The sequence below is a fragment of the Ptychodera flava genome, chromosome 20, assembly GCF_041260155.1.
Source record: "Ptychodera flava strain L36383 chromosome 20, AS_Pfla_20210202, whole genome shotgun sequence".
In the NCBI taxonomy this organism is placed as follows: domain Eukaryota; kingdom Metazoa; phylum Hemichordata; class Enteropneusta; family Ptychoderidae; genus Ptychodera; species Ptychodera flava.
The window spans coordinates 16,177,330-16,205,311 of record NC_091947.1 but is presented as its reverse complement, the minus strand read 5'-3'; the positions used below and the strand labels follow the sequence as shown (position 1 = coordinate 16,205,311).

Below are 27,982 nucleotides of genomic sequence, written 5' to 3'. Positions count from 1 at the left end.
TATGACACACAAAACATGAAAAAAGCGTTATGGCCTGAATTTGCATTTAAGGAAAATAATCACGATACTTATTTGATGGTCCCGAAAACCATGACTGTCGATATCAACATTGAAATCTTTAACAAAACATTCAACAATGAGAGCCGACCAAGCAAATTATCCCGGTCAAGATATCGTACACTTGAGGTAGGGCGGTTAAAAGCGTTTGTGACTCAGGATTTTCATATTTTTTCAAATTTCTCAAAAGTGTTAGGTGCCGTATAGCTGAATGTTGCAATATAGCAAATTACTCATAAAAACAAGTGTGTAATGTGAAAAGAAAAGCAGATGAGATTACATTTGTAGATTAAATCGACATTACTTCACCATCCAATTATCCCACATTAGTTCCAATCGTGTTTCACGTTGAAATCACAAATGTCCCTGAGTGGAAATCTATGCACTCCGTGCATGTATGGAAGAATAATGCTGTGATTCTTGACAAGGAATACGAATTTGAAAAATAAAACGTCATGTGCAAGTGTGTGGACAGAGCGCAAGCAATTTCTACGTTTTTTAATTCACGAATATTGTCGAGCTGTGCAACCCTCTGACAATCTTTACAGACTTTTCAACGTTAACACCTACCTTAAAATATTGTTTCTATATTTTCTTACACAAGTATTACTGCTGGAGTCTATTTTAGTGTCGTTACTGCATATATCTTTCCTTTGATAATATATTTTCATGAGAATAGGAAGAATGAAATAATACATGTATTTATCTGTATTTGGTATTTCTTTATCCAAGAGAAATTGATTTGACTGGTTTTAATGTGTCTGGTATACATGTTAGTTTCTTTGTAGTATTGTTATCTTGCTCAAGGGGGACTAGTCTCATCAAAGAACCCCGTCAATACACGTTTTCAAACTTCTGCATTTGCTCCAGAAGGGTTGAGGGTCAGAACTGAGGTCACCCATCGCTGGTCGGCGGAGACAAAAGCAACGGGGCAACTTGAGAACGGTAAACACCCAGGACAATACCTATGTGTCTCCCAGTGGGGTTGTGCTGCTTGAACGGCTTTGATAGATTACAACCCATGGCCTGTAAATTTATCTACCTAGGTTCAGCATGAACTTATAACCATGGCAACTTTCTAAACTGTTAAAAGTTAACGAGACATTTTCCAGACGTCTCACTCCTGCGTTGTTTGAAATAATTCAATTTTCTCGCTGTTGTGTCATTCTCTCAATCAATTTCTTTTTCGTAAAAGCGGGACACCTACTCACTATAAATGTAGTCCTATTCAAAAGTTAGACACACGTGGCATTTCCCGTTTTTGTTCAGTAGCAAATTTTATTCAGAAAATAATTCGATCCATTTACAAATTTAAAAAGTTAGATTTTCTCTTACAGTTTTATAAGATTCATTCGTGGCAGAAAGTGCAATGCTGTCTTATTTAAAATATGTACTGCATATTTTTATGAAATTTCTTTTCTAGTACTGAATAGTTTTGAGAATAATACACATCGCTACAGCGAATCTCTCTGCGGCACATCTTAGAGCCAGACGTCGCACTTTGCGGTGGCTCATTTCAGTCCAGTAACGTTTGGAGTTGCCCAGAGCTGCCTATTACTAATGTCTTTCGCAGTTTATGGGAACACCTGTAGTTGTAAGCTTGGCACGTATCATTAACCAACGTCGTCATAATCAGGGGAGAATGTCATCATCTTCTTCACAGCATTCCATTTTAATCTATACAGCACAACTCGCACTTCACTCACACTCTGTAATTTACGTATTTTTGCGAGCAGCTCGATTTGTCGGAAGCGAGCGAACGGCGACCCTCTGATCCATTCTGTCGACAGGGGGGTCACATGTCAGCTTGCTCTCCGAGAAGATCCGACCTGAGGTCCGATCAAACTCGATCAGCTGACCTGAAACGAGAGAGAAACGAAAGTTAAAGATATGAGATGTCAGGAGTGTTGCTCATTATGGAAGTGTCGTGCGGTCACCGCGCACGTTCTGTATTTGAAATGTGTATTTATTTAAATAGCAGAAACTGAGCTCCATCACGGGCAAAGGTGAGACGTTCATATGAACAGTATTCCTGTGTCACAGTCAGCGTGGTCACAGATGACCCTGAGAGCACATATTCTGGTCATAGCCTTTGCTGACTTTCCGAATTTCTGCGACCACCTGTTGATTCTATGGCTGCCAAACGCGATAGGAATTGGAGATAAAATAGCAGAGGGGCACTCCAAAGGAAGACCGTGGGATACATAAATTTGATTATGTAAGCTTCAATAGTACATAGTGTAGATGGGAGACAAGATATGGGATACTTGCTTCTAAGTTCTGTGGCATTCCTAAATATGACATCTCAATTGAGAGTTACCATGCATCCTTGGCATGGTAACATGCATCTTTTTATCAAATTACACACGCCTGATACATGTCACATGATAATCTATTATGTGCGATCTTGTAATATTCAAAACAGACTTTCAGTCGGATTACCCCTTCATTCACATTTTCCCGAAATTAACTCCGAGCAGACGAAATCAGTTGAGAGACTTAGAAAATTGAGAGCACACGAAACGGCCGGAAACCGCGCCCAATTTGAGAATCGTCGCGTTATATTTGACTTTGTTTCTAATAATTATGCGATCTCGTGAAAACAAAAGGTGGTATTAAAAAAGCTTGTTTGCAATGAAACATATCTCGTTTGACAATCGCTTTGGGTAAAAACCGAGCAGATTAGGGCAGGCACTCAATACATATGAACTGCAGTCCGTCCTCAACAACTATGTAACTACTACTCAAGGTTGAAACCATACCTCCATGTTGAAACTAAATATGGTCTGCGCAGTAATGCACGCCATACAATTGGGCCAGCGTGTTTTTCTTATTCAAGCGATGGACTTTGTATCCACCATGACTTGCTATGTAAATACAACGTCCGCATTGAAAACGAATAACACTAAGGCACCAATGTTTATCACTGTGCGTCAAGCTGTGGATGCCGCGACTTGCCCAAGCGAGACTGCGATATGTTCCCAGACCGAACTGTCGTCTGCAGAGCATCCGAGTTTTTCGACTCAAATACAGCGTGCACTTTGACAGGGATTGAGAAAATATGGCGCCTTGTATCGAATTTACTCCAGTTACGGATAAAAATACAGCAAATATTGATTTTTATTAAACAATGCAGACGATAAATTATTGAAAATGTTGCCAACGCAAAAGTGTCACGTACCTTGGACAAACGCATATTTATTGCCGTCTTCAGTCTGCAACTTAATGGCGTGATTTGGATCCACTCTTTCAACCTTTATACTGATTTTATACTGATCGAAGAAGAAATCAAAAACAGACCCAAGATACTTCAAGTTCTTGAAATTGAGCGTATTAACGTTCGGTGGTAGTACTGGGTCAAAGGTCAGTTCATCGACACGTAATCGGATTCCACCGTAACCAAATATAATCGCTTGCAAAAATCCTCCCATGCCAGTGATAAAATTGACTGCGCCCATGCCTTTGACAACCTCTGTCCAAATCTGAAGTACAATACACAAAATCATTTCATTGTGGTTTACTTATAGAACGTATGTTTTATATTGTTTAATTAAACTTGATAAACGGGTTTATTAATGGCATTATTACATAAACGGGTAAAGATTGACATATCAACAGAGACAAATACTCGTAGAACAGCCGTTGAGGGTGATCAAACAGTGAACGCCATGATGTGACAACACAACGTACAGCCCAGACGACTTCGTTTAGTCGCTGATTGAAACGAAGAGAAATAGCCCTAAACGGCCTATAGTGTATAGCTCAATAACTTTATCAAAAGCTATTTTTGACTTTTACGAGCATTAATCGGTCCATCGTCAGATTATGGTGAACAGACCGCGTCGGAGAGTACGCTTCAGGCCACAGTCACCTGTGCAGGCTGTGGTCTATTCAACTCTGCATCTATGCGCCCCATAGACGTGTGTAGATATGCCTATGTACACACGTCTATTTAGGCGCATAGACGCATAGCGGAATAGACCACAGGTGACTCTGCTGCTAGCAGGGTTGAGCGGGACCTAGTAGCTACCCCACCCAAGTCCCTACCCCACACCAAAGACCCGTAAAGATGCACATGAAAGTATTTTACGTGAACGATCACAAATACAAGAGACTAAAACTATATACGTGAACAAAATCTACGTCTATCGCTAGGAGCAAAATCAAATATCAAACAATTTTTTCCCGTAAGCCATAAAGGCTTCCTTTAACCCTTTCATCACCATGGTTTGGTCAGAACTAGCTGTGATATCGCAGCGGTACTTGTGGCGTATCGAACGCGCTCGGGTCATTGCGGTCATCGCCACAGTCCCGATGTGGATCTCACAGCTAGGTCAGAACCCATTGTTATCAATAGGGGAAGTATGGGCCTGTTCACAGGGAATTGGGGGTGAACAGGTTAAGTTTTACATCACATAATTCAGAACCCCTCTCTGTCGTAAAATAATTCTAAAATTGAAACCCTGCATGTTGATTACCTTGTACGGTTCTCTCACATATCTACTGTAGCTTCTTTTGAACAAATCAGCTGCCTTGTTATATTGGCGCAGTTCGATGTGACCAATGGCGAACATTCCCCACGTCATAGCTGGCCCCAGTGGATCAGTCACCTGTTCGTAGACGTCAAGGTCGTTCTTACGCACATCCTGGCCAACGTTCCACATCAACGGGAAACCAGCTAAGATAACGTCAGCCTGCTTTACGGTGGTGCCTGCCAGTGGGTAAAGAATGGTATATTTTCACTTACATTTACGCCTATAGAAATCTAATCCTTGATTCAATTTCGGCAAAAGATTATTTTGAAAGAAAACACCGTTGTATTTTTTTTGTGTGTGTGTGAGCCTTTGTTTGGGTTGTTTCGTCGTTTCCACCCAGAAACGATTATTTCTCCGACGGTGAAAGTGCCGTGACAATCAAATTATGATCAAATTTGTAGTGAGGTATTAAAACAAAAAGATACGGGTAATGTGTGTAAACTCTTTGAAGTTCGTCATCAAATATTCAATTTTGAAACTTCGTGGGTTTATTATTATTAAAGACCGAGAACGTTGACCTGGCCGTACATTTTATTGTAACAGAGTTGATCGTCAGCAATTGAAGACGAAATGGGACTCTGGCAAAGATAGAATATTTTTAGCGCTATTAAACAAACTTTCAGTATTTTCAAAAATTGTGAGTTTGTAATTTCTCTGTTATGGAGAGATTACACATGGTTGTGTATTCGTATATGTAAGAATTAGGCCAATATCATGATGCAATAATTAACTAGAATGTGTAATCACTTACCTCGGATATAGTGTTCGTGTTCTGGGTGGTAATTTTGAGATGTGTCGATCACTTCTACAAGTCCGGTGGCTTTCTTCATCCAATCGTCCGGTGGGGGCGCTGCACCCGCTACGCACTGCAAATATTTGGCATAGGATATGGTTTGACTTGCACCGATGTTCGTGTAAAAGGAATTGGACACATTCCGCGCGTACTCGTCTGGGCACATCACACCTAGAAATTATCAGTTTCAACAATTTCAGAATTTTGGAGGTCCTATATCAGATAAATTGGCGATTTCAAATCTTCTTGAGTTACGTCAAAGGGACAAAGTCGGCCATTTTTCATGAATTTTGTTTGATACGAGATATTACGTATATTGTTTGACAAGTTGAAAGATACTGAATGAATTGGTGACCATGCATATATTCGACCCTGGTTTCAGACACGATACATTAAACCAACACGAGAATGAATTAATGGCCTTGACCATTAATTCATTCTTACAATGGTTTCATTGAATTCGTCGAAAACCAGGGTCGAATATATGCATGTTCACCCATTTATCTGTATCTTTCAACATGTCAAACAATATAAGGAGTAGCTCGTATCAAAAAAAATTCATGAAAAACGACCGACTTTGTCCCTTTACGTGCATAACAGAAATATTTATCTATTTTATGTAAACATATTTCAATATTGATCTATAAAATTAATATTAATCCATTTAACATCCCTGAAAGGTGGCGTTTTTGGATGCAATTACGGTCCATCTATGCAACAGAACATCGTGAAATGATGAATTCCATCGGCCTGGATTATGTGAAAATGAAATCCTGCTAACATTACTTTGAATCGTTGTCTAACGAAGGAAAATCTCTGAGACTCAGTTTTGAGGAAAATCGACTTTCAGTTTTCCTCAAAACACCATCAAACTGAATTTCAATATGATCAAAACGCTTTTCCAAGCCACACTCTCACCCCTAATAGGCTTGCAATCACTTATGGCACGTTCTTTGTAAGAATAAGTGTAGAACGAATTTACGGGTGGTATTTTCAAGGTAATGACAGATGAACGTAAAATATATGTTTCATAGACCGGAAATCTTAAATTTTGGAAAATTTGTCGAGTGTTTCATTCAATTTAAAACACGGCATTCATACCCTTAATTTCCCATGCGTCTGTGCCTTTTCTGGGTGTTACTCGGCTCTGCCAGAAGTCTGCCATGTCATAGATAAACTCGCGACCCCATTCGTTCAGCCACTTCATGTCTCTTGTCGCCGAGAAATACTGCCTCGCAGCGAAAGCAATATCGCTGGTAATATGTATCTGGTTTTCGCGACAGGCCATGCAAATTCTACCAGGTGTCACCTCGGCTCCGGTATATGCGGACTCCCATGGATATCTTGTACCGAAATGGCCGTTGGCTTTGGCGCGCTTGCGGGCGGCTTCTCTACCATGCCACCGGTAGGATAAAATGTCTTTGGCGTGCTCCGGATAGAACATTAATATCGGTGGGTACATCCATGTTTCAGTATCCCAAAAGTTGTGTCCCATATAATCGCTAGCGTTAGCCCCGTTGGCAAGACTGCCTGGACTGAGACCGAAGAACTGGTTTTTCGGTTGATTAGTCGGGTACAGGCTTGGAAGAGAACTTAATATGTAGTACATAGACCCGTAGATGTACTTCCCAAGCGCCAGATCATCGACCTCGATACCGCCATCGTGCCATCGCTTTTCCCACATCTGCATGTGACTGTCGAACAGCGCCCTCGGTCCGCTGACACGGCCCTTCTGATCTGCGCCAGTGATCAGTACCGCCGTGGCATCGTCGAAGTCCTTCTTGGCAACTTGCTCGTCCTGGTCTATTGAGGTGATAAAAGTCCACATATGACTGTGTGTGCTGTCGGTATTCACCTCCAACTTGGATGGAAGATCGGAATAAAAGACGTAAACCGCGGTTTTCTGGTTTGGAATGCCGCTTTCTTTACCGGACAACTCAGTTTGGGCAATCTGTCCACTCAGTTTCCTGCAAAGTATATGTAAAGATATAACAATTTCACAGTTCACAAAAAGCAATCTATTCGATATCATTCGACACGTTCACTATAGCTATGATCCTTTAAACGTGATCACCTTCACAAACCGGTCTTTTTCTCTTGAATACTCTGTGCAGCCATTTCTGTAAAGGTTCATGTACCAAACGCCGAAAAAAACCAACTGTCTGGTATTTGTCTTACACTGAACCAAACAGATAAAGAAATTTTAATGACACCCTACTCAAGTAAGCATAAAGTTGGAGGAAACAGAAACTCTTGTGGGTTCACAATAACACAGGCAGTCGATCAGATGTATTGACAACGAGTAAACTAACCAAGCCTTGCCGTACTGATGATTGTACAATTCAGGGTCAGCAAACTTGATATCCCGACTTGGTCCTCCCTCGTTGTTTTCTAGTCTCATTTCTATGATTTCGTCTGTTTTCCGTCCGATTCTCATGAATTCGATCTGGGTTACAAGTAGTCGGTTATAGTACTGGTGGGCGTATATATTGACTATGACGACGAAGTGTTTGTGGTTAATGATCTCTCTCCACACTCCTAGAAATCGTTAACGAGGGAAAAACATGATATGTTGTTAGAACTACGCAAAATATAGATAAAAAAGTTGGGATATCACATGGATAAACACATACAAAAATAAATAAATACATCCACACATTCAGCCACCAAACATACATACATACATACATACATACATACATACATACATACATACATACATACATACATACATACATACATACATACATACATACATACATACATGCATGCATGCATGCATGCATGCATACATACACATACATACATACATACATACATACATACATACATACATACATACATACATACATACATACAAAATGACTGCACAACGTATAAACACAGTTATTCCCTTTTAACTTGAATTCCCTTTATCTGGTCTATCGTGTATTGCTCGGTGCGACAGGGTTAGGGAGCCGTCATTATTTACGGCCGGGGTGTAGGAGGAATTTCATCGAAAACTCGAAATTTCGAGTAACCCTCTGACTGGGCAGAATTTGACAGTTTATGGGGAGAACACGCAAGAGGCTGAGGGGGAAGATTTTTTAGAAATTGATGTGTGCAATGGTGCAGTCTGGTGCAATCTAAGAGGTGTTTTTAATTTGCTTTTTTACTCAGTAAAACTGTTAGAGCACCCAAACGGGGGTGAGCACAAGAGGTGTCCCCACCCTCTCGCATCAAAAATTTTGAGAAATTGATGTGTGTAATGGTGCAGAGGTGTTTCTATTTATTTTTCACCAAAAATTGAGAAACCCCTTTCTTCCTCTCCACATGTTGAGCAACCCTCCCTTGAAGTTTTCAATTTTTGATTCCCCCCTTCACATTCCTCCGACCCCCAGGCCGTAAATAATGACGACTCCCTTAACAGGAACGTTGATCTCGTTGATTTGAAATATAATTATAATCGGAGTCTTACCTTGTTCGGTATTTAGGATGAAATGCCGTGATATGTCTTTCTCCACGAATGGATCAAAGTGAACACGAATGGCATTCTTGGAGGGGACTCTTGCCCGATGGCTAAAACCTAAAATGTTAAAGGGAAGACATATAAGAAAAAAATATATAAAGAGGAAATAAATAACTGACGGACGGAGAAAGAAAGCAACTTCAGTAGCAATATGACGGAACGTCACTGCGCTAAAAACGAGATGTTGGTGTATGTTTCTAATGAAGGGGACTTTATCATCCAAGAATGAATTGACTTTTGTAGTTTCTACATACTCCTGGACCAGCTTGGTATAGGAAGAAATGCCACCCTTCAAAGCCCTTGGTGAATAGCACGCAAGTGTATTTGCTGTGCAGTCTCTGTCACAGCCCGTCCGTTTTCTTCGCAATACTACCCTACCCTTCTGACCAGATCACGTGCGGTCCTGACTATGCCTCCTGCTTGCAAAGCTTATTTGGACGCCTTATTCGGCGTTCGCGAGGATGCATAAGTGTACGGCGATAAATAGAAGCTGAACAGCGAACGAGAAGCTGTGACAGAGTTAATAAATTCTACCAGTAATAATTAATCGTCAGGGACTCTTGCACTGTGGTGAAGAACATGATTTTGATCATTTGATCTTGAATTTCTGAAGTTAACCAATTAACCACAAAAAGGGGCGGTGCGGGTGTCCGAGTGTGATATATAAATTATATTTTATCATGGAGGTAAAGAAGACCTATATGGTTGTATATATCTCCTACCTTCTTGACCACTGTATAATCCATTCACATAGGTTGTGTTGCTATAAATGACCGTTGCCACATGTCCATTTCCAACAGATGCCATGTATCGAGTGTCAATCTCGCCATTGGCCAGCAGTGGCAGCCTGAAATTTTACATTTTCGTAAAAGCGGTGTTTATCGATGCTACAACACTTGTGAAAGAAATAACTAATACTAGGACGTAACTGAAGAAGACTGGGCTACCTTGTTATCGTGGTAGAAGTCCGTGATTGTCTGAGGGCGCCCGTCAGGGAAGGGACGCAAACTTGCCCAAACGATAGACCATGGAGAAAACATTTTCAAGGGTCTTTGCCCCAACAAGATAATGGGGCCTTCAGCCTCACCTTAGAGTGAACTTATCTCTTTCGCATCACGTGACAATATTCCTTATCTAACCCTTTCATTGTCGATCTATTCAAAGGTTCAACATTATTTGAAGAGAAAATGATAGGTCTGCCGCCAAAACGTTTCGGTGATAGGGTTGAGCGCCCCCAACGACTTTGAAAGCCATCGACTGTATTCACTCCTGGCAGGCTGATAAACACAGCCATAATGCAATAGACAATAAGAGTTGTGGAATATAAAAAACTTACTCATGTGCTTCGAACGTCGTTGATTTCAAACTGACATCCTTAATCTCTTTCGCTTTGTTCTGTTTTTTCACAATGTTACGAAGGAAGTCTCCGATATTTGAATCGGTTTTTGTGTTTTGCGTACTGATGTAACTCGTCAGTAAGAAACAGAGAATGAGACAAACCGCTACCAGTAAAATCCACAACTTTCTAACTTTCATCCTCCCTGTAGGAAGACAGTAAAACAATTCATTAGTTTAAAACATAAAGAATAACATAATGGCTGGTTACGGCCATCACGCCGAGTCCAATCAAACTGTCAGCCTATACACTCTATGCGGACTGACAGCCAGTACAACAGTCTGTTCAAGGTTTTCTTCTATGTAAACGCCCCCACTCTTTGTAGTTTACTACCAGCTACTGACAACGGATTTTCAACAGTCACGTTGCTACAGGGTTTAGTTCGAGCAATTATGAGATTGCATACGATTCTGCGAAAAAACTTATTCGTTTGTTTTTATTTGTTTGTTTGTTTGTGTCTTTTTGTAAAAGATGCGGCCATCAAGCTACACAGTTGAGACTTGTCTTTTCACTCCAACAAATGTGTTTTAATGTTGTCAACATTACGACATAAGCTTAAGCTTAGGCCTAATAAATCACAGGTCAAGAGACTGTGACATATCGCAGACTGCAAACATAACTTTCCGGCTGTCTGTAAAAGAGCTGTGTCCACAAGATATTGCAATAGGCCTGATTTTTACACAGCGTATGAGCAAATAAGGCAAGGCGTTAATGAGTGGCCAGCCCTACTTTACGTACTACAAGCAATCACTGGGGTTCACCTGACATGACCTCTACATAAGCATTGTTCGCAAATCAGGCGTGGCATGTTAACTTGTGGTTTTCACGTAGACAAACTACACGACACATTTTTGCTTGTTACGGTTACAAACGAGTTATCGGGTTTAGGAGCTATACATGATATGTAAATACGCATTAACTTGCTCAAAATGTGTCAAATTAGTGTCACGGACGACACAGGACCATGGTAGATTTTGTCGTTGCTGCATGTGGAAGTTCAAGGACAGGTTTCGCACAATGTCGAGCACCAATTTATAGCCTGTATGCAGCACATGTACGTCAAAACTGCGTTTTTTATTCTGTTCAAATGTCTAAATCTGCATCGGTAATCTCAGTCTTCTCGAACTATGAGAGTATGAGAATGAAATCAACACGAAGTCGACAAAGTAAAATGACCTGACCCTCGATATCAACATGAGGGCGCGATTCATCACAGATGTAAGCTCACAACGCTGACCTGTGACACCAGCTGCAGTACTCACCTCCGGTCAGAAACCAAAATGGGCGAAGAATTCGAACTGTTTGCCTCGCCATACGCCTCTCAAATTATCGCTCGACCTCGTTATGATATTCAGGATTACAGCAGAATGTCCATGATGTCGTCATCGATTCTCAAACTTCACTTCCTAGTCTTGCGTATGAGGAAGCCTTTTGATATCGTCCCTGCCTCGGTGTAGTGACAAACACTTTAGCAAGAGAAACGTTTACCGGTAGGGGGCGCACAACAATATAACGATGCATCATTACTAATGGCCCTATCACACCTTCACGATTTAACCAGCGTATGCCAACGTGTGGAAAATTTGGCGAATACGCTGGGCGTACGTCGAATACGTTATTGCTAAGTTTTGTGCAAGTTAAGAGCACGCTGAAGCACGCTGGTATATAGCTGTGGAAACGCCAGCTCTATCTGTTGGCGGGGTAGCGGGGATCGCTATACGGGTCAAAGGTCAACCCCGCCACGGATAGCTGCGGGCCACCTGCCATCGAAAGTGGGTCTATTACGACGACACAACATGTATCGGAACTTTGAACAGCAAAATAAACCAAAGTGAGCGTAATTCAATAAAATGACCTATACCTGCCTGAACTCTGATTATTGCTCATTCCCTAACTCCTTTTGTGAACAAAATTTCTGGTTCGTTTACGTAATTCGGCCGATTTTCCAAGGAGTACTCAAGATTTTCACTCCAGCAGCGAACTTTGACTTCTATTGATATGCTAATAAGGATGTCGCTCGTTCGAACGTGAATAGCGTGACGGTCGGTCAGATCCTATTAGTGGAACTGTTTACACTGATATGGGGGTGAACAGATCGAAACCTGCAACATGCCTTCTTATCAAACAAAATACGACCTTCTAAATTTATGTTTTATGAAATTTTTATTACATATCATGTTAAAATCACCAAATATTGAAATAACTGTTTAATATAAAAGTTTATTCCATAGATTTTCAAGAAATGTTTTCGTAAGTAAAACCTAAACTTTAAGTGCAGGTGTTCTGATTGGAATCTATGGGTGTAACATGATCTGGAGGGAGCGAGTACGTTGCCCGGGGTCTATATGAATATGTCAACGTTGGTATAACTGATACCACACGGTGACTGATACCAGCCGTCTGTCTGACATGCCATGGATCAAACGGCAAGATCGACAGTGCAAATATAAAATTGCGGCTAGATTTCCGAGATTGTTTAATTCCAACACTTAACTTTACGACTGAGCTGTCGAGAGTGTTTCAAATGTAAAACCACAAATAGGCCGTTTTTCTCCAGCTTACCATGTGATGTTTAAAGTTGTACAAATTCAAGTTTTATTTCACGCGCGACGGTGTGAAACCAAGTAACTGATTCAGAAACGATCTTTTGTAAAGATTACGATGTGATGTGTAAAGTTGTACAGGTTCATGTTTTATTTCTTGATTGTTCATTCAGAAAAAGTTTGATCGATGTAAAACATCGTTTGGCAATACTTTCCCTCAACCTTCGAAGTTGAAGCAATAACTCGAGTTTCAGTCTCGAAATTCGAGATATCTGGATATACTCTATGCTGGTGCACAGCATTCTGTTAAAGAGGATAATTTTTCTGGAAATGTGGAATTTATCGCCCGGCACCATATCAGCGCCAAGTCGGATACCATATCAGCGTTCAACCGTCGCGTTGTTTTTCACTGATTGAAAAGACACAATGAAACAAATCGGCGAAAGTCTGATGCCAGTGACGATTCGAGACAACAAAATTTCTGGTTCGTTTACGTAATTCGGCCGATTTTCCAAGGAGTACTCAAGATTTTCACTCCAGCAGCGAACTTCTATCGATATGCTAATAGGATTCTGACCGACCGTCACGCTATTCACGTTCGAACGAGCGTCAGCATCCTTATTAGCATATCAATAGAAGTCAAAGTTCGCTGCTGGAGTGAAATCTTGAGTACTCCTTGGAAAATCGGCCGAATTACGTAAACGAACCAGAAATTTTGTTCACAAAAGGAGTTAGGAGAATGAGCAATAATCAGAGTTCAGGCAGGTATAGGTCATTTTATTGAATTACGCTCACTTTGGTTTATTTTGCTGTTCAAAGTTCCGATACATGTTGTGTCGTCGTAATAGACCCACTTTCGATGGCAGGTGGCCCGCAGCTATCCGTGGCGGGGTTGACCTTTGACCGCATAGCGATCCCCGCTACCCCGCCAACAGATAGCTGCGTTTCCACAGCTAGCTGGTATATTGCGCATGCACAAAAACTTTTCCGACGTGTGGCAGGTATGGTTCATTCGTCCCGCACAAGCGGGCCATAAGCAGTTGATATAAACTTAGGTTATGCGCTCGTTGACACACCTTCACACAGGTTACTTGAAGTTACTCATAAGTCGAAATGCGTAATTTTCTAGCGTACCAAAAACGTATTTTTAACCTATGAGGACGTTATGAATACGTTATGTATACGCCTAAAATTGAAAAATACATCGTTAGCCAGCGTTTTAGAGAAATTTTGATACGTCGGCACACGATGGAGGGACCGTGGTCAGCATACGCTGGCTAAATCGTCAAGGTGTGACAGGGCCCTAAGGTATCGAGTAGATTTGCTGACACCTAAAATTTCCAAAGAACAACAACGTAAAGTTGAAGTTATGCATATTCCGTTCCAAGGCGTCAAAATGGCTGGAAAAGGATGTCGTAACCCCTGCTCCTAGCTCGTGCGTACCCCATTCGATATGCAAAACTCAAATCGGACTCCAGAGAAGCAGTGTTAACACTTATTTGCTTGTTTAATATGTAGAAATAAGTAATTTAAGCCCATAGAGCTGTCAAAATTTTGCTTCATGAAAAGAACATTACAATTATTACGTGGTATTTGGGTGAAAAAATTCAAAATTGCCGAAATTTAAAATCGTCCTATTCTATAAACACAAATTTATTTTACTAAAATGTTTGTGTTTCTTGTAAGTTGTGTGAGCTTTCCAAAAATATAACTTTTATGTTATTTCACGCTAGGGGAGGATAGAGTACCCCAACCCGTACCCGTTGCCTTGTCTTTTGGGTGATTTGAGCGCTTCCACCGCCAAGGAAAGGGGAAAACAGACGGACACGACACAAGTATCCCCTGAACCTACTCTAGTATGGCCTCATACAACATAATGTACCCTAGTAGCTATAATGTTTTATGATGATGTTTTCACTCTATTTTAATGTCAATTGCAAATTTCTCAATTCTCTACATGCTTTGGGCAATGGCACAACAAACAGTGGTTGGAAGTAGTGAAAAAAATCATCAAAAGTTGCCGTTGTTGTATTGGCCCTTTAACGTTTTCGAAGTGTTTATTGAGAAGACCGACAAAGCGATTTCGGAAAATAAAATATTATGCAATGCAATAAGCACAGTTTGATATTAAAAGTCTGATTATATCTACCTGTGCCCCCCTATTTTATTGGTGTGCATTTACTGGCTTTCGGAGGCGAGAAAATCATTGCATTCGTATCAGCAAACAGTGGCGACATTGACAAGACTCTGATCTCATGAAGTGATCCGATTATCTACTGCTGAATTTACGCAAGGTAGAAAACACATCATGTAACACAGCCATCTTGTATGCACAATACGGACGGTAAACTTGCATGGGTATTGCAACATGGGCCACAGCCACCGATTCATAGATTGATATACATATGTACACAGAATCAGCATGGACGTAGAAAGATAGACCTCCATGGAATCAGCACGGGGTAAACCCGGCTAACAAGAAAACTGGTTACTTGATTGCGCATGCTCCATCTCCCTATTTAAATCAACCACATCTGAAATGTGTAAGGTTTCTGTGTTCTTAGATATAACAAAAACGACACTTGAAACTTTGTACTGTCCCCCATCACCAATGGAGGGCTGTCATTATAGCAAGAATACATGTATACTCCTATTAAACGTTGCCGACCTTGCATGGCACAAACTGACAATTTAGATGGCTGTCCAATCAGTACTGCACAAAGACATTCAAGTGAAGAAATAAACGAATTAAGGCTTTTCCAATCCATCTATTTTGCATTACAAACTAGAATAATTTTTGTTGACTAAAACTACTGGATTGTTAATTGACCGCACGGTGAGTTTCTTAATCATCCATCAGGAATTTCCATTCAACTTCACACAACGGATCAGGAGATTGCGGCGATGCTCAGTACAGACATTAACGTAACCACAGCCGTGGCCGATGTCCTGCAGGCACTGCACGTTTCTGGTGGTGTCTTGGTCGGCGGATCTTGTGATGGTGGTTCCACAGTCGACGGACCGAGAGTTGGAGTGGTAACGTCTGTTGTTTCGTCGATTCTGTCTTCTGGTTTGTTACATCCGCTAGATACTGTCGTTTCAATTCTCCCGCTTTGTCGATCAAAAGAGTAAACTTCACCTGAGCGAATGATTGAGCCAATATTTATTTATTTATTTATTTATTTATTTATTTATTTATTTATGTATTTATTTATTTATTTATTTAGGCGATTGCCATGTGTGAGAACTGGTTGATGACCACAATCAGGAAAAGTCTCAAACTCGATCATGTGACCAACAAACTTAGAATTTTGGTATTAGCCATGCATAGTTTTATTACTAGTTATGGTTAAATCTTGTAACATATGTGACAAATTGCTTTATTGGCAGTTACAATAATTCTTGTTTGTAAGCAGTATCGCATAAGTTCCTGTGTTGTGTATATGGATCACGTGCTAGGGAAGGACATGACAATGATGCCCATTTACATGCGTCGAACGTCTAAAACGAAAATGATTACAAATTTCGCGTAATTAAATATTTACAAAACCCCCAAATTGGTTGGAAGGGTAGTCAAATATATTATTTAGCCGGGCCTACCTTCGACAAGGTCATGTGTCGTGGTTTCGTCACTAAGGGTTACTTTCAATGGCAGATCTCCAAGTGTGGTGGCGTTGATCTTAACCGTTTCTTCGTCATAGATGAAATCGAGGGTAGACCCTAGGTATTTGATTCCGATGAACTTCACTTCATTGGTATCTGGGATCAGGTTGGGATTGAAGTCGAGATGCTCCACGTGTAATCGGAAACCGCCATAACCAAAGAATACAGCCTGTAGGAATCCTCCCATTCCGGTGATGAAATTGATGGCGCCAATCAGCACTTGTGCCTCGGTCCATACCTGTCAAAATAGCAATTTAATGCAAAATAATGCGAGGTTTGCAAATCATATTTGACAAAAATGTAAAGATTATGATCGAAAATAACATTTCTATTTCTGGTGATGTAAAGAATGTCATCGTTCTCCGTCGCCGCTCTTTAAGTGTCGCACGTTTACCTGTCTTTCCCAAGAAGAAGATACTACTCCGATGCAAAATAAGTAGTTCAGTAATTTTGTATCGAGGACTATTTCAACAGGAGCGCTGGCCCGCCACGTACGTTTGCGATATGTATAGACAACTTATTACAGTCATCAAACCACATGGGTTGTACATTTATTGTTGCCGAATGTGTAAATTGCAGCTTTAAATATTCTCTGTTGAGCAGCAAGAGTAATGCACTGTTACGCACATTGTATGGCTATGTGTATGGCATTGCCCTAATAATGGTTCTATCATATGCAATTATAAAATATGCCTGATAAGGTTACTGACAAGACACCCTTGTCGGCTTTCATGACGTAAACAACGTTACTATGAACTTTGTGGTGTAGCTTTGAATGCTTGTCTATTATAGTTTGTAGAACTTTAGACCCTAGGATATGAGATAGAATCAAATATATCACATACTTCTGCTGCCCGTGGGATTAGTTCTCAAATAAATTCGCCTACGTTGACACCTGTTGCTAGGACTTTGATTTAAAACTGTAAGACATGTGAAACATGTAGTTGAAAACTGGAGTACAGGTGGTGCTCGTTGATCCCTAGGATCATTCACAGTCCTGTGGATCATTATACCTTATAGGGTTGACGCACGTACAGACTGTAACTTCTATTAAAGAGCTCTGCCGCCCTGTCAAAATTTTCGAGTTCGAGATGGACCATAGAGAACATTCCCCAGGTCATGGCCGGTCCGTAAATGTCGGTGACCGGTTCGTAAATTTCTAGGTCGTTTCGTCGGACTTCCTTCTCCATCGGCCACATCATTGGAAACCCAACAGTACGACGTCTGCTTGCTTTATCATCTCTCCTGGAAGTGTGTCAAATTTAAATTTTTGTGTCAGAGAGAGAGAGAGAGAGAGAGAGAGAGAGAGAGAGAGAGAGAGAGAGAGTGTGTTTTTGTTGAGCATTATATATTATAATTGTAATAATATATGGATCATTATAGCATTTCAACGTAGCTGTAATTTTGCCGTCAAATAGACTGGAAGATCTGTCGCGTCGCTCGAGGGCGCTCTCTACGCTCCCTCTTGCTAGGGTTGGAAGCGTCCTCGAGCACGGATCTTTCAATCTAGCTGTCGAACTGCACGATTGCAAAGTTCTCCAGAACGCCACTTTTGTCAGAAACGTAACGAGAACTCCGGGTAGCAATAACTTTACAGGTCGTACTTTCTACAATCTGTTGATATTAATTCATTTTAGATACATGTATAAGTTGAGTGGTTCTCTTTACTCACTGCCGCATAAGTTGCTAGAACAACCTATAAGTTATGTTCTGTCATGACATCATTTTGATTGGATGCAAAGCCAGTGAGTTGCATAAAGAAGTTGGAACACTTGATCGTTAAAATTTGTTCCACGTTATTTGGAAGTGTCCCATTGTTATTTCAGTTGAATGGGATTCGCACATCCGTGAAACTGTAAGCTTACATTCTATTTAAAATATGAAGAAGTATGCTAGTACATCGGCAACTGTAAATTTGACAAACGACCCAGAATGTGAAAACAAATTTTAAAGTAAAAAAAAGTGCTATAGACGGACTGATTCTCTCATAACGTGGAGCTCTTTTTCAAATCCATTGATTTAGCCATTTTTCCCCATCGCCTTCTTCAAACGTTTTGACATCAAATTTCAACTCACCGATAGGATAACCCTCGTATTCGGGATGGAAGTTTCTCTCACTGTCGAAGATGTAGGTCATCTTGTGAGCTTTCTCCATCCAGTCTTCAGGTAAAGGTTCGTCTCCACACAGACAGGCTGCATATTCTGCCAGAAAAATGGCTAAACTGGCACCGATGTTAGTGTAAACGGAGTTGTCGACCTCCTCGTGATACTCATCAGGCGGCATAACACCTGCGGAAAAACAAATTCGTTTTTTTTTTCTCTTTGTGGAACCGATCGAAGATTATGAAACAAATGATAACGTATTGTGTGTCGCGACTCATCGCCTAGGCAAATGTTGGTTTGATTTAAATTCACTAATATGCGCCTCGAAAGTGAAAGACTTTAACTTTTGCCCAAACTTTCCTTAAGGAATCTTTCGACCATTTTCTCTCAAAATCAAGAATAAAGTTCGGGGGTCAAGGTGCAAATTTTGGCACCAGGGAAACAAATAACTCAAGATTTACCGATATTTAAAATTCAAAATGACCGCCATCCCTGTGTTAACTCTATGTAGAAAAATAAACATTTCGAATTTCGAAAAAACTAAGCCGGTGAAAAGTTTTCTTACACCGAGAGCTTTAATCTGAAATCCCCACAAGTGGTATATCAGAAAAGAATTGTAAAAGTTTGGGGAGTCCCACTGTGTGTCCCCAAGGCGCTTTCTATTTATTTTACAGAATTTCAAGAGTTGATACTTACGGGCTTGAAAACCGATAAACAAGTGCCATAAAATATAGCCGCCAAACAGCGACATCTTGGTTAAGTGAAACATTAATTCGGCGCGAGTCTCAATAATATTCCGAATTTGTTCAACATTTCTAATCTCTGTGTACTGCAAGACACATAGCGTCACGTGATGGGAATTGTACCGTATGTAACGATGATAAGAATTCAACGGGAATTATTCTTACTTAAGTTACAGTTTTTTCCCGTTGAGATGGACAGTATATACTTTCAGGCCGAGGCACCAAGCATGCGCAGGAAAGCTACAGGTTTATTTACATGAGAGAAACAATCTACGTTATAATATTTTAGCCTGGTCTTGTTTTCCCGCTACAGCTCTGTATAACTATTTCAAACCGATACAGTATATTATATTACCATGCACTGCCTGTCGCATTTTGATTGGTCGAGCTGAACCACGTGACTGACCACAGATACACAGTAATGGTCTGTTTATATGCCCGTGAATATGAATAATAATATTAACAACTCAAAGTATCGTAACTTTACAGCTTAAACGTAAATCATAATCAATCACAAAATAAATTGGAGCACTTGTATATCAAGTTGAGATACTTTTTTTTCTGAAAACATCTCCGGATTTGCGAATACTTTACAGCGCGCGTGACAGTGCGTCGCGTAATGCTCAGTTTCTGGGCCCAGTCGTCGTTCGCTCCTGAAATTTTCGGATATTTGACGGTTTTCTTGGGTTCGCTGATAATATAATGGAAATAACAGACTCCGTGCTGACCATTAACGTTTATTTGTGGGCGCGGGCTCGAGGAAAGCAAATTAATGGGCTCGGCAAGCCTCGCCCGTTAATTTTTGGCTTTCCTCTCGCCCTTGCCCACAAATAAACGTTAATGGTCAGCGCGTCGTCCGTTACTTCTATACTATAATTACAAAAACAGTTTTCTTTCTTATTTCGCCTAGTGAGCAGCAAGCAGAATGATCCAGTGTATTAATCCCATCAATCGCTAATCGTTAAAGGGGCAGATTATTTTATCAACTTTACTTACATGCAAATTGATCGACGCCTAGATAAAAATTTGAATGAAAATCAAAGGGCTAACGCCATGTAAATACTCAATGTTAGCAAGTATTTATGCGAGAACCAGGGTTTAAGACTGTCCCTTAAGCTTTAACACGAATTGGAGACTTGAGTCGAATTTTATGCTTTGGGGAGTGAAAGGAGAAAGTGTAGTTGCATGAAAATTGAAAGTAGTGAAACAATCATCAGAAGCTACAGCTACTGCCATTCACAGTGTTCGATAATCTATTCAAATTATCACACCCCTTATTTTTCTCAGCTAAAATGTAAAACATATGTTCTGTGTAGTTTTTATTTTAAACGTACATGATAATGATAAAAAAAGCCAAGGCACTTCTCTTATCGTGGTAGATTAGGGAGCGTTCAGTTTTTACGGCCTGGGGGGGGCCGGCAAAATCTTGTCGCCGGTGTTCAAAAAAATATAGACCCCCCCTGCATTTTTTGTGAAAAAATGATGACCCCCCCTTTGTCAGACGAAAAAAATTGATGACCCCCCCCCCCCCCCGAAAAATAACCAAAACCCATATGTCAAATTTACCCGCATGGTTTGGATTTGAACTCCGGTACGCGGCGCACTTTATTCGATGCCAGTGCACAAACTTCTCAGCCACATCCATTGAAACGTCTGTTAATTAGGACGACTGTAAGGCAATTTTTAACTTCATTTCCATAGACAACTCATGTCCATGGACATTGTATAAAGTAAACTTTATTGGAGTGGTTCGCCAAAGGCAGCCCTCCGGTAAAGAGGGTCATGGGCCATTACGTAAAGTCAACTTTATTCTAGTGGGCCACCAAAGGTGGCACGCCGGTAAAGAGGGTCGATCATGGCTATTGCATAAAGTAGACTTTACTGGACAGGGCCGCTGAAGGCGCGCGGCCATTACCATTATTCAGTGCGTGATCCCAGGGGTCCCTCAAAAATGTTTCTAATACAAGCCGCGGCTTCAATTGGGAATTTTACGGTAAGATTGCCGTGGGGTATTACATAAAGTCAATTTATTGTAGTGGGCCGCCGGAGGCGGCCCGCTGGTAAAGAGGGTCAATCATGGCCATTGCATGAAGTAACCTAATTGGAGTGGGCCACCAAGGCGTCTGCCCGTTAAGAGGGTCATGGGTAATACATAATGTATATTTATTGTAGTGGGCGCCGAAGGCGGCCCGCCGGTAAAGAGGGTCGATCATGGCCATGGCATAAAGTGAACTTTATTGTTGGTATTATGTTTTGAAAATGTGGTGACCCCCCCTTTCCTACCAGTGAAAAAGCGATGATCCCCCCTTTGCGGATTCCAAAATTATGATGACCCCCCCCCCCTGGATTTTGCCGCCCCCCCCCCGGCCGTAATAAAACTGAACGGTACCTTATACTCACCAAGAAGTTCCAAGAGTTCTTGTCTCGTATATGTGGACCGGCTTTGCCAGAAGTTGGCAATTTCTCTGGTAAAATTGCACCCCCAGTCGTTCAGCCATTCGATATCGCGAGTTGCTGAGATGTACTGCCTTGCGGCGAATGCGATGTCACTGCTTATGTGCTGTTGGTTTTCCCGCGTTGGAATACAGCAGTCCGGTGTCACTTCGGCGCCGGTGTAAGCTCCCTCCCAGGGATAGCGAGTACCGAGATGCCAGTGACAACCGGCTCGTCGTCTGGCCTCCTCCCTGACGTGCCATCTGTACGATAGAATGTCCTTGCCGAGTGTAGGGTAGAACATCAGCATGGTGGGAAACATCCATGTTTCTGTGTCCCAGAAGCTATGGCCCTGGTAGTCGCGGAATAACGCGCCGTTTGCGAGCCCGCCTGGGCTGAGTCCGTAAAACTGGTTCTTTGGGTTGTTTGTGTCATCCAAGACAGGCAGCGAACTAAGAATATAGTAGAAGCATCCGTAGATGAATTTGCTGAGCTGTGCGTTGTCCACTTCGATTCTACCACTCTCCCAAGTCTCTTGCCATTTCTCGATGTGAGAATTCAACAATTCCTGGCCGCCATCCGTTGCAGCGATGGCAAAGCCGTCGTCGAAATCTGACTGAGCTACAGTGTCATTTTGATCTATCGACGTGATGAAGTTGTGAATTTCGGTATCGCTGGTTCTCGTATTAAACTCAATGGGGTAGATCTCTGTGTAGTAGACAAACACAGAGGACTTCTCGCTGAATATTGTTTCAGATACTTTCGTCTCGCCAACGACTTTCTTGTAGTTTCTGCAAGAAGAAAATGTGCAGTACAGCTCTGGAGGTCAATGGTTCAAAGGTTCATACCCTGCAGGTCAGAAGCAGCCACAGCTTAACGAAATCAAGATCGATTTCCACACTGTTGTAGAATCTACCATATTTTGGAGGGTCTATGAATCTGCGACTAAGGGTCCCTTAGACAAAAGTCAGTTATTTTTTGAAAAAGAAATAACATGTCCGATAAACAAAAAAGAAAAACCATTAATTACATCGAGAGTTTCAAAACGGTTTTTTACTGATTAATGTGATAGACAATAATGGACTGAAAAGTACCCAAATCTCATGTTAGTAGTAATGATAATTTTCGTAATAAGATTAAAGAGAAACAAGTAAATGTCTGAGGAACGTAATTTTGGTAATTTTAAGTAAAAGTAAGTTCCCTGCAGATGTATGCCATGGTTTATTTTCTGAGAAACTAAAATATGAGGAAAAAGTATTCTTGAAGGCTAAGTTTTCTGAAAGAATTCGCAAAAGTATTTCTATCGTGACACAAAATCATCACAATGTAACCCATTACCTGAGTTCTGTAGCTATACCGATCAATTGCATGGAGTTCTATTGACAATTTTTGTTTATGAAATACGATTTCTTGCTCTACACCTGAAATAGGTCAGCATTCTGTGGAAAATAAGTATGGCTCAATACACTCACACTTCGTTTGTTGTGTAGTCTACGGGCTCTCCGAAGTTGATATCCTCTGATTCGGGACCTTCGTTATTGGTCAGTGTCATCCTGACGTCACCGGTTCCTTCTCCATTTGTGACGATTTCGATTTGAGTCACCAGCAGTCGCGTGTAGAAGCGGTGAGCGAAAATACGAACCGTTACGGTGAAATGATCGTGCTTTGCCTCTTCGTGCCATACTCCTGAAAATTTTGGAAAAAATGCTGATAGTGTCTTTGATGGTGTAGGCCTACTGGCAGTTTGTTTATCAGACGAAGTTTCGTGAACAAGGCAGTCGTTTAAGTCCTAGTGGATTAAATATCATCATTATATAAGGCCAAAAAATATATTGTGTAGTTCCGATAACATAGTTTTGAAAAATAGGGTAGGTAGGTCGGCAGGATTTTTTTTTCCAAAATAGTTTTTTATTTTTAAATATGCAATTTTCAGGGGTTCAGGGCGGTCAAATACTGGCCACAACATTTCCAGAAAAATGTATCATACATATAAGGAAAAAACCATAAAAGACACCCTCCTTAAAGCAAAAATCAAATGCCAAGTAACAAACGCGTGATTTTAAGGGTTTTTCTTTCTTTTTTTACTTCCGTGTTTACGTAGTTCTAAAAAGTTTAGGGTCGGCAGGTAAAAAAGAGGGTAGGTCGGGTTATTGAAACAGCGCATTTTTTTGTGTTCGGCCGAATGTAAAAAATGTGTGACATGAAAAGTGTTTGCTTGTAGAGCAAAACGATCCTAATTATGACAACAGCCAGATGGTTGGATAAGTCATATTTTAACACTATATAATATTATTAGCTCAAAGTAGACCCTGAATGCCGAGAGAGATAGGTTTAGCATTGAGGAAAAATGCGAGTCTTATAGTTTTTTGGCTATGAAGCGATGCGGCCTTTAAAGCCCCAATAGCTGCAAATGTGTAATAAACTGATCTCAAAATATCCCCTATTTTCTAAGAGTTATCTTTGAATAAGACTCGTTACAGACTAAATAAGTGTATAACACTGACGTAAGTGTCGAAAGTGGCATGTAAATTCAAACGTTTTAACATCATTTTAGATTTCCCGCCATTTTCAAAAACTAATCATGTGACAATAGACTACCATAGACTCTCGAGAAAGTCTATGTTTTTCTCGAGAGTCTATGATGTGACAAAGAAAATAAAGATTACTACAACAAAATGTGACCACCGTGTACTGTGCATTCAAGCAAATGGCATCATGCTTGTTCTTTTTATGATCACAACATGTATGCACAGGAAATACTGCTTTTTTGTACTTTTCTGTGGGGGCGCCATTTTATGAGTGCGGCACCGTTAAAACACGTAGGCATGGTCCAAATCAGTGGTCCAAAGAAGTGATACTTCTATCCAAGTCCTTCAGTCAGCACATTAACAGAAACCAACTGTGATTTGAAAATAAAATCATGAAAATAATGCATGAAATTCGCAGCTATTAGGGCTTTAAGGTAGTGCCTACGCATTTGCAATGAAACTATCTCACTTCGAACCTGTGCTATGAATAGCAGTCCGAATTCACTTTTCTGACAAACTATGATCTTTTAATTCTGCGCAGTACTTACCCTTCTCCACGTCCAGGAAGTATCTCCGTTCTACTCGTTGTTCTACCTGCTCAGGAAAGGACACTCTGATGGCGTTTCTGGACGGGATCCTAGCTCGATGACTCTCGCCTGCAATTTGGTTCAAAAATTGGAACAGCATGTTACAAGCTTTCACCCACGAGAGTCGATATTCTGCTTCGTGTTTGTATGGCTTTGTTGTTGTTATTGTTGTTTTGTTGCATTTGAAAAGAAACATTAATAGCGACATCGCCGAAGCGAGGGCTTTCGAAACAGGGATGTATTCAGCCCTCTGACACTTCCGAAACAAGCAGAAACCGTTTTTCACTGCACTCGCAAAGGACGAGCCAATCTCGGATTTCATCATCGCTCTACAAAGTAATTGACAAAACACACCATAGGCACCAGAATCTGTTGCTGATTTGCAAGTCGTCAAATTTGCTTGTTCGTGATAGGATGTCATTTGGAATAACGATCGATTAAACCATATTCCTTGCCGGTAGTATACTTCGAGTAAGATGACGCCATTGGAAAGTAATAAATATAATTTCTTTGATATTTCGGTAACGCCTAATACTAAGGCTGAGTAGTAAGCTGAACAACAATAAAATATTATCCAAATTGAGTATTTCTGTAAATTGTACTTAAATTGCGCTCTAAAGCAGATAGGCAAATAAGGAGAATTAGGCCAAGTGTTGTACAAGTAAGCCTTAGATCTTTCGGAGTGATTCAGGTTTGAAGTAGACTGGCCCCAGTCGCCTGGCGTCCACCCCACTATCTACGGAATAGCCTACGTACCATTAGCACGACTGTCTACTGATGTTTAGTCCTTCAATTTATTATATGTTTTGATAAATTTATGTCCAGAGACTTGGAGCAAGTCTAGGTTTGAAGGGATACTCACTGAAAGATTGAACCACAGGGATTCGCAAATGGCCAAAAATAATGCCTTATTAAGGTATCAAATGATTAAATAAATCATTATTTCAAAAAGCAATAGTGTGCCTGTTTTCCAACTTAATGCTTGCTGATATGCAGCACCGGGCCCAGTTAGTTGTGTACGTTGACGTTATGGTTTTGGGCGTTTTCCACTGAGTAGCCTATCGGCATACAGGGCCTCGCGCCATATATAGCACCAAACAGAAAGAAAAAAGGTTCACACTATTGCTTTTGAAATCATGATTTATTAATCATTTGATATCAAAATAAGGGATTATTTTCTGGCCTTTTACGAATCCCTGTGATAGACCGAGATGTCACGACGTCAGATGATGTATCACTGAGACTCTACACGATTTTTCTGACATATTTACTCAGTCTGCTATTTATTTTATGATTAATAATTCTGACAAAATGCACGTTTACAAAATAAATCTTCTAGACAAATTTATCACAGTGTACCGTCAATATAACTTATTGTCCTCCTTATCTTGACGAAGCCACATTTTTTCACGGTGCAGTAATTCATGACGTAAACTGCATTTCAACTTTTTGTTAAAATCGTTTGTGACATTGATCGTTATTTTTCATACTTGTTCATTCCCTGGTGTGACTACTTTTTGGAGCATAACCTTGGCAGTAAACAGTGTTGAATTTTCAAATGAGCGCATGCAATATTCATAAAATGACCATGAACGCATGCGCGTGCCACTCACCCAGTCTGCCATTGTACAATCCGTTGACATATATTCTATCGCCATAGATGGTGGTAGAAAGATGTCCGTTGCCTACAGAGGCCATGTAGCTCAAATCGATTGTTTTTGATCCATCCTCATCCTCCTTCATTGGTAATCTACAAAATGAAATAAAAGAAATTGCTTCGTGTTGTGATGGAGATTGGCTGTTTTATTTTTTTTCTGAACTCCAGTCAATGACAATTGCAACAGAAAACACGAAAGACTTTGGAGATTGTCACCCAGCAAATTCCCACGCTGTCAATACCAAAACCACGGTTTTTATCAACAAAACCGAAGAATTTATTGTGCCGTGAATGTCAGCTGGTGGTACCCGCATACACTTGGCGTCAATCATAGATCCCAGCTTTCTAGCGTCCGTGCGTCAACAAAGGACAGCGTTCTCTCGTATCTTACTGGGTCTATCCATAGACAGTTGAGGGGGGACTACTGTCTATGGTCTATAGTACCTGGTTCCTCTGCGCATTCACGTGCTGTGAGCAAAATAATAATGCCTGGGTGGAAAAAATCTTCGAAAATCGCCTGCATTTCTGAAATATTAATTCTAGCTGTGGGGCAGTTCATATCAAAGACACGTTTGCAGCTAGGTATCAACAAGTGGTTAGTTTGAGACCCCTGCTATGACTGGAGGCCTGACATCAAATTCAGTATCGGCACAGACGCGGATAACCGCAGTGCCATGCCCGTGTGTTTAGCCCTTTTCTTTTTATTGCTTCTAATATACCCAGGTTGCAATGGATACATCAACCTGTAATTTGGTTTCCACGGTGCTACCTGATGGAGTGATAGAACACAAATAAAGATAACTTACTCCCTAGATTCGTAAACCGTCGGCGAGTCACTTACGTCCTCTACTTGTTGGTCTGTCGATCGACGGAGTCTCCTTCTGACGGATTCGTCGATCGGCTTATTTCGGTACTTTAACATCAACCGATCCAACTCTTCCTCGTAGTGGCCGCGAAGCACGCCGGCTGAGGAAAACACCAATAGTAAGGCGAGAAAACAACTCTTCGACATCTTTCCAGAATCCGGATGGCAGCGCTAACAGGGAGTTTGACAGAGAGCGCGCTTTGTGAAATCACCTCAGGTTTTCGATTAATTTATTACATTTACGATGTCACGAACCCTATACTAATATAAAACATTCCAAGCCTCTGTCTCAAAATCCCGCCATTCTTCATCCGGGCATTTGAAAATTGATCACGGATATTTTAGATGATTTATGTAATATTTTTAAAGCTGCGTCATTCTCCCGACTTCTCCACGCTGGCAAGTTTAGAATTGCCTCGTTGTTGTGGTTTTTCACTGTCCAGGTTTATCTGATAGTCTGCAACGGAATGCATCGCCTCTGCCGTAGTACTTTGTATGGTAAGGTTATAAAGATTTTACATCTTGGCAGAGCAAGATAGCATATTTGCATATACAATTTTAATTGTTGTGA

General features: G+C 40.9%; 2 protein-coding genes across 2 annotated transcripts; both read right to left on the bottom strand.

Moving 5' to 3' along the window:
- Nucleotides 1–1,315: 1,315 nt before the first annotated feature.
- Nucleotides 1,316–11,791, bottom strand: LOC139120159 (protein-glucosylgalactosylhydroxylysine glucosidase-like). Its single transcript, XM_070684314.1, has 10 exons — nt 11,552–11,791; nt 10,230–10,434; nt 9,616–9,740; nt 8,843–8,950; nt 7,698–7,923; nt 6,487–7,352; nt 5,344–5,556; nt 4,536–4,768; nt 3,239–3,539; nt 1,316–1,916 (listed from the first exon to the last, which is right to left on the bottom strand). Exons 1-10 carry the CDS (start codon nt 11,601–11,603, stop codon nt 1,774–1,776), a joined length of 2,472 nt encoding a protein of 823 aa, XP_070540415.1. The 5' UTR covers nt 11,604–11,791; the 3' UTR covers nt 1,316–1,773.
- A 2,529-nt stretch (nt 11,792–14,320) lies between these two features.
- Nucleotides 14,321–27,652, bottom strand: LOC139120158 (protein-glucosylgalactosylhydroxylysine glucosidase-like). Its single transcript, XM_070684313.1, has 9 exons — nt 27,353–27,652; nt 26,503–26,639; nt 24,851–24,958; nt 23,247–23,460; nt 21,742–22,565; nt 18,572–18,784; nt 17,509–17,740; nt 16,433–16,733; nt 14,321–15,971 (listed from the first exon to the last, which is right to left on the bottom strand). The coding sequence occupies exons 1-7, from the start codon at nt 27,556–27,558 to the stop codon at nt 17,694–17,696; spliced, it is 1,749 nt and encodes a 582-aa protein (XP_070540414.1). The 5' UTR covers nt 27,559–27,652; the 3' UTR covers nt 14,321–15,971; nt 16,433–16,733; nt 17,509–17,693.
- Between the last annotated feature and the right edge of the window lie 330 nt (nt 27,653–27,982).